At 43.6% G+C, this 12,184-nt stretch overlaps 1 protein-coding gene across 1 annotated transcript; it reads right to left on the reverse strand.

Annotated features, from left to right (window-relative positions):
- Window positions 1–236: 236 nt before the first annotated feature.
- On the reverse strand, window positions 237–2,644 carry LOC101061482 (uncharacterized). Its single transcript, XM_029836682.1, has 8 exons — window positions 2,373–2,644; window positions 2,258–2,297; window positions 2,105–2,150; window positions 1,887–1,925; window positions 1,614–1,788; window positions 1,050–1,159; window positions 800–974; window positions 237–654 (listed from the first exon to the last, which is right to left on the reverse strand). Exons 2-8 carry the CDS (start codon window positions 2,267–2,269, stop codon window positions 522–524), a joined length of 690 nt encoding a protein of 229 aa, XP_029692542.1. The 5' UTR covers window positions 2,270–2,297; window positions 2,373–2,644; the 3' UTR covers window positions 237–521.
- Between the last annotated feature and the right edge of the window lie 9,540 nt (window positions 2,645–12,184).

Here is a 12,184-nt window from a genome sequence, read left to right on the forward strand (position 1 = left end):
CTCATTATTATTGTCCACAAAACTAAAACAAGTGTGTGTTTGAAGAGCAGGGAAACATGTTTTGCGTTTTTTTTAGTCGGTTCCTGAAATCCTGGTGAGATGAGAGCGGGCAGGAACACAAGCGCATGTGGAGAGCGTGCACACGTGCATATGAGCTGGAATTAAACCCATCTTGCTATAAAGCGACAAACCTCGACACCACAATACATCCATAGGAACGAAGTCAAAGGGGCATTTTTAATGAGTTATATAAGGATGAACACGATCATTTTCATAAACAGATAACAAATAACAAGTAATAAAATAAGAAATAGCAAAAGCAGATTTTGATTGAAACAGGATACAGTCGTTCAAAAGAAATAACAGATACAGTGACAAGTTTACATACCAGAAGGCTTAAAAAAAATCTAATTAGAAGAGTTTAGAAGAAAAGTCAGCTTGATTTAAATGAGGCCAAAGGATCATGGGTATAAATCACTTATTTATGTCTAGCTACAGATTTGGATATGAAATTATTACCCTTAATTACCCTTAGTTATCAGGAAATCTGATTGTTGATCGCTACATTTGGTGCCAAAGCGGACCTTGTAATCCTTACAAATGCCATTGGGCTGATCCTTTTTGCGGCAAGCGAACCCAAAAGTGGGATTAAAACTAAAAGAGAAGGGGAAAATAAAACTGTTAAATGATCTACCCCATGAGATATCAAGGATGGATAAATGTGTGATGCTCAACTTTAGTTCAGATTCACACATTTTTCCTTGAATAAAATGTGATTTGCATCGGTCTATATACTTACACGTGGATCACCTGGCCTGTGCTCAGGGCTGGGACATTGTTGTTTGTGGTCACAGCTTGTATGTAGTTTGGTGAGTTGGGGATCTGTCCTGGAAATGCTGCGTGCAGGTTAATCAACAGCTCCCAGTCTCCAGTTCCACTAGGATTGTCCAGGTCGAACCATTTTGTCCAGCAGACTGCAGAAGAAGACAAGGGAGCGGTTCAGATGGGAGATTAAGCTCGACTTCGTGCTAGCAGCAATGCTGGTTTACTTGAGCTGCAGAAAGGCGGATGGCAGCTGAAACGGACGCGATAGTCTTTGCATGGCTTGTTCTTGCACTGGTCTTTGGTTCTACAGATGAATCCAGTGGTTGCGCCATTTCTATAAAGAACAGAGTTTGATCAGTAGTACTGGACCCTCCAAACTGACCGAGCTGCTACTTCCTGTCAGGAGATGAAACCCACTTTCAAATGGTCTCATTAGTTTATTAACCTGACTATTTTGACATGTGAATTGGGTTGATTGCTGGGCGGCGCGTGCTGGAATCGAGCCAAACTTTATCTGTGTTCATCTTATCCCTCCTATATTGTCAAACATTTTAGCATTACATGCCTCTGTCAGTAACCAGAAATGCAGTTTGAGGACAAGAAAAATTCCACCGTTCCCTGTCGCCTGAACCATGAATCGATGTTTTTCTTGTTTATTGTTTAAAGGTCTGGCAAGATACTGGCAGTTCCTATTGTAGCAGTTTAGCATCACTTTAGCATGCTAGCCCATGCTAATCTGACTGAAATTTCTACATTTTCTTTCATTGAACACCTGCTCTGCACAGTACCTACCTGAAAATGATATTTCTGTGTCAGCCGCACTGATCCCAGACAGAGTCCTGGCCTCAATATCTACTGGGTTAGCGCAAATCTTCCCTGGATGAGCATTCCGAAGAAGATTGAGCATCTCGTAGTCACCGGTTCCGGTGGGATCGTCCCTGTCAAACCACTGTGTCCAGCACCCTGAAGAAGGAACAAATTAGAACTCAGTGTGATCTGCTCGTGTTGTTACGCAGGTCTGCATTGCTGTCTGATGTGTAATGCAGATGGGAACAGCTCACTTGTGTGGATGGGATGGAAACAGGGCGCCACAAGATTGTCTATCCAAAGTAAAGCATTAGCAGGATTAGTATACCAGAGGACAACAAAGTTTAAATAAAAGGAATGTTAGTTTTAAACTGAAGTTTGTTCAAATGACTCTCGGCTGAAGATGATCTGTCATCGTTTTTACGCCACTAAAGTTGATCTGCCTTTGTGGATACACTTCAGCTGAACCTACCAAGATCCATCCCTGCAACAATGGTAATGCTCAACAGGTAGAGACACTAAAAAGGAAGACGGTAGAATACGCAGACAACAGAGCAGTCAGTTTCTTTTTTTTCAATATCTTATTGAATTTGAAATATAATGCAAATATAATGCAATACTTTACCAGTTTAAACATGACTGCAGATGATGATCAGCCTTCAAAACTGTAAAGAGGTGTAGAGGATACATAAAAATGTTATTAGCATCAGTAAATTATAACATTTTTGTTTGTGACTTACCCACAGCACCTGTAAGGTTTAGCTTTGCCTGAATTCTTGTTGTGGAAATTCTGGAAGGAGGTTGTGGAGCTGACATACTGAAGACTCAGATGACTTAGGTAAATGGAGTTTACTGACCAGGAGAAGTGGTGCTAGCACAGCAACAGTTTATGCTTGCAGAGCCAGCACCAATTCTGACCAGACGTTCAAACCCAGAGGTATATAAGGCGTAAGAGCGGTGGGAGGTCAGTGACTGGCTGCAACCATGCACGGCGCCAGCCAGTCTGCCCTAAGCTATCCCAAACAGAGAATGTTAACCTTGGATACAACAGAATCATCAACAGAAGTTTGTTTGTCCCTTTAGCAATGCTTTGTCTAAGGAAAAAATGGAAAACACGATATGGTCACCGAGAGCTCTGAAGCTAACATCAGGACTAAAAGAGAGCGGCCTGAGAGTAAGGGTCAATCTATAGAACCATTTAGGGTGACTTTCTCTCCACTGGTGAGAGAAACTCACGAGTAGGCTTTTCATTCTAGGTTGTTTGTCCTTTAAGTAGTGTTTATTTTTTTTCCAAATTCCCAAGTTTGTTAATTTCGATGAAGTGGCCTTTTACTGTAAAAACACAGCCCAACAAATAGAGTCCAACTCAAAAAGCATTCATGGAGAGAGATCATGAGATGCGGACAGTGGCCTAAAGCATATACTGTTTCAGAGTTTTACAAATTTCTGCTCAACTAGGAGAAAAAACAGCTGGAGCATGGTTGAACTCTTCCATTTTCCAGTGACGGTCGGGACACCACTGATGGATCTCGCCACGTTGGTAAGAGTCTCTCCATTTCGAGATAAATAATCTAATGATGTGTTTTACATTTTTGCCACATAATGGCCATTATTTTATCAATATTGCTCTGGAATATTTTCTGTAAACTTGTTACATGCTGTGAAAAGCGATCCAGATTTCATTGACCCGCGCGATGGACCCATCCTAACGGGTGTTGACGAACCACACAACCATCTGAAAGTATCTCAGCACCAATATGTTACTGTTTTAAGACGTAAATGTGTTTGTGCATCCATCCAACACAGCCTTCTCCTGTTTAGTATCCACGTGCGCAGGTGTACAGTTTGTATAAATCAGTGTGCGCGGTCGCTCCTTCAAGGTTAACCTCTCTGGGTTGTTGGATCCTATATATCTCCACCATAATGAGCCATCAGCTAACATGCTGCAGACACCAGAAGCATGATCTGTGTGTGTGTGTGTGTGTGTGTGTGTGTGTGCGTGTGTGTGTGTGTGTGTGTGTGTGTGTGTGTGTGTGTGTGTGTGTGTGTGTGTGTGTGAAAGTGCTTTTTCAGATAACAAAGCCACAGATGTAACATTCAAGGTGCAGTCACACCCTTTATGAGGGAAGAAAGATTGTGCTGCATTGCACCTAAACAACAAATAATCGTGTAAATCTGTCTTGAAGGAAACCGTCTTTTGTTTGGTTTTAAAGGCGAGGACATGCAAAGACGAAACAAGTCGACGCTCGGAGTTTTCCACCAGAAGACGAAGAGGCGGACACTGTAATTAAGGATAAGAGTCCCTGTTTCCTTTCTTGTGTGCCTCAGCAACTTTTGCTTCTTCTTTCCCCACCCCCCACCCCTCTTTACTGCAGTGGCAAGCACATTCCCTCACTCTCTGCTCAGTGCCTGCGGCACGAGGTGGCACTGTACAGCCTCCTCTCAGGGCAGACACTCGTGCATCTGCGCGACGCCCGGACACACCAGTGACTCCCACAGGTTATCCCAGGAATATGCACTAAATGGTGCGTTCACACACCCAAAAAAAGGGTGCGTTAATATCACCGGGGTGATGGCGAGGGCTGCAGAACTTAGAGGCGAGGCGAGGTCTGCTTTGATCTTTGCTAATTTGTTTGTTTCCGCAGAGGGTTAAAGAAGCGCTGGGACGGAGGAGGAGATGAAGAGATAAGGAGCGATGGAAATGAATGAAGGCAGCGAGAGACGGAAGGGGATGCGAGGTGGAGAAAGCGGTGCGATAGAAGAAGAGGGAGTCAGGCAAGGATAAGGAAGGCAGCGGAGATGATTAGCATTCTACCACCACCACCCCCACATCCATCAGATTCCATCTAAGCCTTTAGCTAGAGATGTTGACTTACTCCCCATCGCGCGCATTTGCAGATTAAAACATAAAGCCAGCGCTCATTTCCGATGAGGGAATTCTCCGCACGTAATTTGCTAAATTGATTGTTTCTCCTCGCTGGCTGACTGTCAGCAACTCGGCGAACGTGAAACGGACTCCGTCGACTGACCACGGTTCTCTTCTCTGTCCCATCAGACATCACTGCGCCATAAAAGCAGAAGCCTGTCGAAGGCCTGCTGTCATGGCCGCGTGCTTTCCTTTAAAAATAGTGCCCATCACAAGCACTCAAACGGACCGTCGTCGTCATTGCTGGAAATGCTTCAATTTCCTGCCCTTTTTTCCAGAATACAATTAAATGCGTCGGTGGAACTGGCCGCTACATGGAATATGATGGCGTTTATGCTGCATTGGTGCCAAATGCGAGTGCATCTGTGGAGTACAGGTGATATGGAATGAACAGGCTGTTGTTGACACAGTTGGCTGAGAGACAGAGCGATCAATAAACAGAATGTTCCCATAGCCATCTCCTCATCTAATATTTAACACACCCTTGTGGCCTGTTGTTGGGACAACTCACAGTCTGACACACACTCAGGGTTGAGTTCTCTGTCCAATGTGTCAACCTAAAGCCGGGACTGCAGACAGAGCCCGTCAGTGCATCACAGCTTATGCAGGACGTCTGCGCCCATAAATGCACCAACTAAATATATGTACATATACATATAAATACATATATATATGTATTATATGTAGAGTTGCGTTCAAAATAATAGCAGTGCTTTTTTTAAACAAAAATAGACATAAAGCGCAAAATCCTCATAATTCATATATGAACATGCATCAGGGATACTGCATATTCTTTTCCAACTGAAGAAAGTACGAAAAAGAAATATTAGCTTTTGTCGTTATTTCACAGGAAAGTAGAGAAATCAGATAACCGTTCATGGCTGTGAGGGGTTCAGTGAGTGAGTCCGTGGACTGGAGAGAGGGGAGAACAGAAAAGAAAGTGCAGAAAATGATGGTTGCTCAGTTTAAATGATCGAAAATTCTTCAAAACGGTGTCCAAAACCAGAAAGACATGGAAGAAATTGGAAAACTATCGTTCAAATGGATCGAAGAATAGCCCAAATAGCAAAGCCCGAGTCAATGAGCTGCTCCTGAGTAATCAAAGAAGGACTAAATGTCCTCCAACAAACCCCAATGTGCAGATAAGCTATCAGTAAAACACCTCTGCAAAAGCCCATTGTTGAAAAAAATGATGTGTGCTGGACAGAAAACACACCGAAAACTAGAGGGAAACATTTTGAGGACTGAATAAACAAAATTGTATATTCTGGGGGAGGGGTCTAGCAGCCTCAGGTGACAATCAAACACAGAATTCAAGCCATCGTGCACTGAAGACCCTGGAGCAGGGCGCCAAACGCACACGTTTTACATCAATTTTAAGACATCAAAATACTCGGAGGGGTCACATTGCATTGTTGCAAAGAGCAAATGACATCGTAATGGGTGTTTCAAGGTTGAACCAATAGAAAACACGTGGGGGGGTGACATCCGAAATTCTGCTTCTGAGACGAGCTAAGATGAATTATGGAATGCCTTATCAAATGCCATGGAATGCTGGAATGCCATGGGTCACTGGGCTAATGTCTGGTTCTCTAACCAGTTTCTGAGACTTGTTCCCCCATTTGTGTTGCAGGGGGTTGACCACCTTCTTAAGCCACATTTTTAAGCATTTCTCAGTCCATACAGTAATTATTTGTTTGCAATGAAAAATGGACATTTTAAAACCACCAAATATTCCCCTAAAACAGCCAAATACTCCCTTAAAACAACCAAATACTCCCTTAAAACAACCAAATATCCTCTTTAAACTGCCAAATACTCTCTGAAAACAGTCAAATATCCCCTTAAAGCTGCCAAATACTCTCTGAAAACAGCCAAATACAACCTTGAAACAGCCAAATACTCCCTTAAAACAACCAAATACTCCCTTAAAACAACCAAATACTCTCTGAAAACAGCCAAATACTCCCTTGAAACAGCCAAATACTCCCTTAAAACAACCAAATACTCCCTTAAAACAACCAAATGCTCTCTGATAACAGCCAAATACTCCCTTGAAACAGCCAAATACTCCCTTAAAACAACCAAATACTCCCTTAAAACAACCAAATACTCTCTGAAAACAGCCAAATATCCCCTTAAAACCGCCAAATACTCTCTGAAAACAGCCAAATACTCCCTTGAAACAGCCAAATACTCCCTTAAAACAACCAAATACTCCCTTAAAACAACAAAATACTCTCTGAAAACAGCCAAATATCTCCTTAAAACCGCCAAATACTCCCTTGACACAACCAAATATCCCCTATGTCAAATACTCCCTTAAAACAACCAAATGCTCTCTGATAACAGCCAAATACTCCCTTGAAACAGCCAAATACTCCCTTAAAACAACCAAATACTCCCTTAAAACAACCAAATACTCTCTGAAAACAGCCAAATATCCCCTTAAAACCGCCAAATACTCTCTGAAAACAGCCAAATATCTCCTTAAAACCGCCAAATACTCCCTTGACACAACCAAATATCCCCTATGTCTCTCTTTACTGCAAAAGATTACATTTTATGATTCTTTTTTTATTTGGAAAAGAATGTGCAATGTTTCGAAAGTCTTTTCATTTATGAGTTTAAGGTTGTTGTTTTATATATATATATATCTTAAATGTTATTCACTCTTTTCAACACACTGCTATTTTTTTGAACACAACTGTATGTTGTGGCCTTTAGGGTACAGGATCTGTACTAGGAGCTTCCTGTCCGCTCTGAGTGTTGCCGGGTCTCTTCGGACTGACTTCTCGTGCATTAGTAAGTCCGGTGTAACTGGAACTTTTGCTTGAAGGCATTTGTATCATACAGTCGGGCAAAAAAGCTGACGCCAGAATTCCCCTCGTAACTAGGTTGCAGCACTATGTGAGCATTCTCCAGCATATCCAGCTGCCCTCGCTGCATTTTGCAGCTGTTTGGTATCAGGATCCCAAAAGGGAGCGTGGAAAGTAATGAATGTTTATTGTTTATTCTCTTTATTTCTATCTTTTGACATGTGTCTTTTGATATGATTCATTAAGAGAGTGGAATGTAGAGGGGTGGAACAGAAACGCATGACCTAAGAGAGAAGTTGTGACCTGCAGATAACCATATATGGTCGTGTTCTTGGTGTGAAAAGCTCCACAAAGCTGGAATATTGCCAAATAAGGTAACCAAAGTGGAAGAAGCCAGCGCCCCTGATAGCATATTGTCTTCTTCACATTCTTGTGGTTGTCTGTTTATGAAGTTCTCAGTTCTCAAATCACTGATCTCGACCCTTAGATTTGTTTACTCCGCGCCGAACACCTAAGAATATTTTGTCTCATGACGACAGGAGGATGAGCTGCAGGATGGCAGACAATCAAAGCTAAACTGATTTTTAGGAGGGAATTCTCACGTCACTAAAGTAGCTTTCAGTGTTAGAAAGCGGAGCCTCGATGAAAGGACCACCAAGAACCATGAGAATGATTATTGCTGGCTCCTGCCATTCACACTGTTCTCGATATGTTGTCAGGACGTGCTCGCTCACTAATACTGGCTGACATTTGATGATGGGGGACATGTCCTGACAGTCTGTCTTTGCCTGTTGAATGTGTCTTTTGATTGAGCAGGGCGCCAAGAGCCTCCCTTTTTTACTCTGAGGGTCTCTTTCTCAACCTAATTACTTAGCTTTACTGCTGCACATGCCAGCACACACACACACACACACACACACACACACACACACACATGACCACACACACGTATCTCCCGGCTTCACACCAATTAGAGATTCAACATTTAGCTCCTCTTTCTCCCTCCGATGCTCTTTTTTCCACTCCCTGCACTCTCCAGTGGTTTCCACTAATTGGTTGTCGTGGTTACTAGGGTCACTATATGGAAATCTACTGTTTACTTCAGAGTCCAATGGTCAGAATTTCGTTTTCACTTCTTATTTACCCTGCTTCTCCTCACAGTGATATTAATTAAAGTAGGATCTGACCGGACGCTGTTTTATATATAATTAAGCAGAAGTTATTAACATCCACCAACTCAGGGGTCTTCAACCAGCGAGTCGCTGACCAGGAGAGGAACGTAGACCATTTAATACTGGACCTTGCAGAGAGACTACATTGTGTTTCCCTTTCTTTAATCTTTTTTTTGCCCCTGTCTCTCGCTTCTCTGTTTTTTTTTAATGCCGATTCCGTATTCTTGAAAAGCTTCAGTAATACGAGTAAGAGACCCATTGATGGAACACTCTACCTGATGGGGTTTCTACTGAGTTCATTTGCCTTCATGACCTTCACTCACTTTTTCCTGAAATTTTTCCGAAATACCACGGATATAAAAGGACAATCTACACGTTCGGATGTTCTTCAAAAGCTATTATACATCCTTCTCCCTTTGTTTATCCTGTCCACTTATTTTTCCATGAAACTGTCATTCACACGGAGAGATGCAGCCGTACTGAGACGTTCCCCTTTGTGGGGCGTCATTTGTGGAGACCTTTCGCTCGCACAACGTTTGTGAGATTTTGGATTATCAGCCCCCACCCCCACCCCCTCCACCCCTTATTAGACGGCAGCTCACGGTGTGTCTACAATCTCTGGACGTCCTTGTTTTCCTTTCTCTTTGAGTTGACTTGCTGCAGCCTGCCATGTTAATTGCATGCGCCGTTGCCTGTGCTGCATCATTACACAACATCATTTCCTATTTTCTTTTCAGAATAAAAAGGCACAAATCGAAAGCTCGCGACTTTGGTCTGTAGTTTAGGACGTCAGCCGGTAAATGCCACAAAGAACTTAAAACGTTGTGGTAGTTTTGCTTGTACATTCTGGACCTCTCCCATTTCCCTTTCTTATTGATTCTTTCATGTCCTTGGTGTTGCGTTTAGGGCGCGTTTAAGGCACCTCAATGATCCAGAAGGCTCGATTCTGTGGGCTGCTGCTCTTCAAGAGAAGGGGGGAGAAAACTGAAGCCACATTCCACCGCAGTCTCACATCCCAATTAATCATTATTGTGGAAAATAAATAAACTAAAAATATACCCCGCAGAAAGGTTCACTTCATGTCCCCTTTAATCAAATCCGCCCCAACTTTCCTTTAATCACAGCACTTTTCTCTAATGCTAAATATTAAAGGCAGCCTGGAGGACAGGAGGAGGCGAGAAAATCCTCCAGAGATGGTCTGTCATCAGCGGAGCGTGTGAGCCGAGTGGAAAATTAACCCCGTCATAAACACCTGACACGGGATGGAAGGACTGAATGAGAGGCAGATGCTGATGTAGACACCAGTGGTACCATACACGATGACATTTGCACTGTTACGATAATGAACCACCAGCTTGAGTTCTTTTTTTTTCGTTATTAAAAAGTCATATTTGTGAATGTTTTCCACCACTAAGCCTCTTATACTCTTTGACTCTCTCTCTCTCTCTTTCATCCTCTCTTTCTCGCTCCTCCGTCCAATGAAAAGACACTTAATGAACCATTTTCCCGGTCAGCCGACATCTTGTGGCATCGGTACGGGGAACATTCTTCAGTATCTGCTGCTAAAGTGGCTGTTCCCTTGAGGAACTTCACAAGACAAAATGAGGTTTGTCAAGACTTTGGATCGTCGGCTTTGCCTCCCCGTATAACAGGTTCGCTCACACCCAACTTGATCAGGTGCCATCTTTGTATCTGCAGCCCATCCAGCAGGTTCCCCAATGGTGCCTGGCGCAAATCCAGGCGGGTCCACGTTGAAGTTGCACGAAGGCATAGACAGCTTTTGGTTATGAAAGGAAGCCAAAATAGGGTCGTCAGGAGGGTTTTCAAGGTGGAAAAGTGACTTGTCACGTGTGAGTTGGGTCTGAGCGCTGAGTCCTGGCTGATGAAATGTTGTGAAACAGGCCCTTTAGTGCAAAATCTTTCTCTTTTAATTAACCACAAACCTGCGCTTGGCAGCCTCCTTTGGACTTCCAACTACTGGAGGACCTGAATCTGGTTTTCCAGGGTCCTGGAGCAGGTGAGGGGAGATGGGGGAAGCCCTGGATGATCCACCAGTTTACGACAAGGCTAACATACAGTTATACACACCTAATCACATCCTGTGGGGGAACATTGGATTCAAACCCAGAACCCGGCAGCTTTAAGGCTAACCACTGCGTTAGCCAGATTTTTCCAAGTCTTGGAAAAACCTGACAATTTTGAGCCTTTTTTTCCCCCAACTTCTGATCATAAAATGTTCAAGGCTTTGACTCCATTTCCTGCTTATTTCTTGTTTTCAAAAGTACCTTGAAAGAACTTTGCGTTTCGCCGTATCTCAGCACTCATGTCACCACCACAAGACACATGGCTGCGATTCTTATTCCCAAGTTTAACAAGTCAGCCTTTTCTATTTCTGCCTACACGCTGGAAGCCGGCGCCGTTACCATTAATGGGAAGGTACTGGAGTGACAAGCTCGTAAAGGGATACAGGTGACTCACTGTTCATTAACTGGTCAATGAATGTCAGTGGAACTGACCGCAATATCATTTATGGGATGTAATATTAGTTTATTTGCTCTTCAGGTGCTGCTCAACATCCTCCTGGGGAATTCCAAGTTCCTTTGCACGCACCTGACAGTGACCCTCCCTGCTGACGCTTCACACCTGAGGAGAGAACGCCACAGCAGGAACCTGCTCCTGGACTACGTCAAAGGTTTATTGTTTCAGTTTTCTGTGGACACTCCTCAAACCTCCACTTCCTTTTCAAACAGCGTGCAGTCTACGTGTGCAGCCAACTCTGTGTGCGTGTGTGCAAATTCTACCCCCCCCCCCACCCATCCACCGTTGTCTCGCCATGTTTGCCGATGTCGTGCGTCCACCTGAGGGTCTCTAAATATGATCTGGTGATGCCGATGATGTTTGACAATAATAAAATGTTTAATGGAGCTACAGCCAGGGGCCAGGTGCTGGACACCACATCAACGCACACGCAAAGCTGCACGCATGAAGGACACATGGATGCGCATGTACACGCCAAATCGTGATAAAAGGTTTCCGTCACACTAATCAAAGCTGACTCGTCCCATAGTACAATCGGGAGAGTCTGGCGACGATGAGAGAAAAGACAATTATTATTATTTACCTTTTATTTCATATATAGGCAGCTGAAAAGGACAGATTTTTTGAGCCGAGTGCATATTTGAATGTGACTGGATGGAGGAACGAGAGTACCGACTGTGATCACGTGCACGCCTGGAGAAACACGGTCCTTGTTTTCGCTCTGTTTAGCGTAGGTTCTAATCTGGTATGTGTGGCCTGGATCGGCCCGATGCTCCCTCGACACCTTTGACCTGTCGGAAGCAGATCTGGTTAGACCAGGACGAAGACCACTACAAACGTTGTGTACCATTCTTTTGCTAAAGGAGTTAGCCTCAAACTGAGGGACTATGAGCTAATAGCACGTAGCTATTTAGCAAAACACACGGTGTTGCACGTCTCAGCAGGTCTTTTCTTCAGTTTTCTCACACCTAAAAAGTTGTAGAGTTTCCAGCTGGTTCTCAGAAACTCGGGTTGCGTAAGGAAGGAGTCTTTGAATTGCACCCGCATGCACACAAGTTTGCTAATGCGCGCAAAGACAATAGAAGAACAGAGGCAGA

Source organism: Takifugu rubripes, chromosome 5 (assembly GCF_901000725.2).
Source record: "Takifugu rubripes chromosome 5, fTakRub1.2, whole genome shotgun sequence".
In the NCBI taxonomy this organism is placed as follows: Eukaryota; Metazoa; Chordata; class Actinopteri; order Tetraodontiformes; family Tetraodontidae; genus Takifugu; species Takifugu rubripes.

Coding starts and splice junctions, on each gene's coding strand:
- LOC101061482 (XM_029836682.1), bottom strand. Junction 1,926..2,104: donor TGTTGCAGGGATGGATCTTG/GTAGGTTCAGCT, acceptor TACTTTGGATAG/ACAATCTTGTGGCGCCCTGT. Junction 975..1,049: donor TCCGCCTTTCTGCAGCTCAA/GTAAACCAGCAT, acceptor CTTCTTCTGCAG/TCTGCTGGACAAAATGGTTC.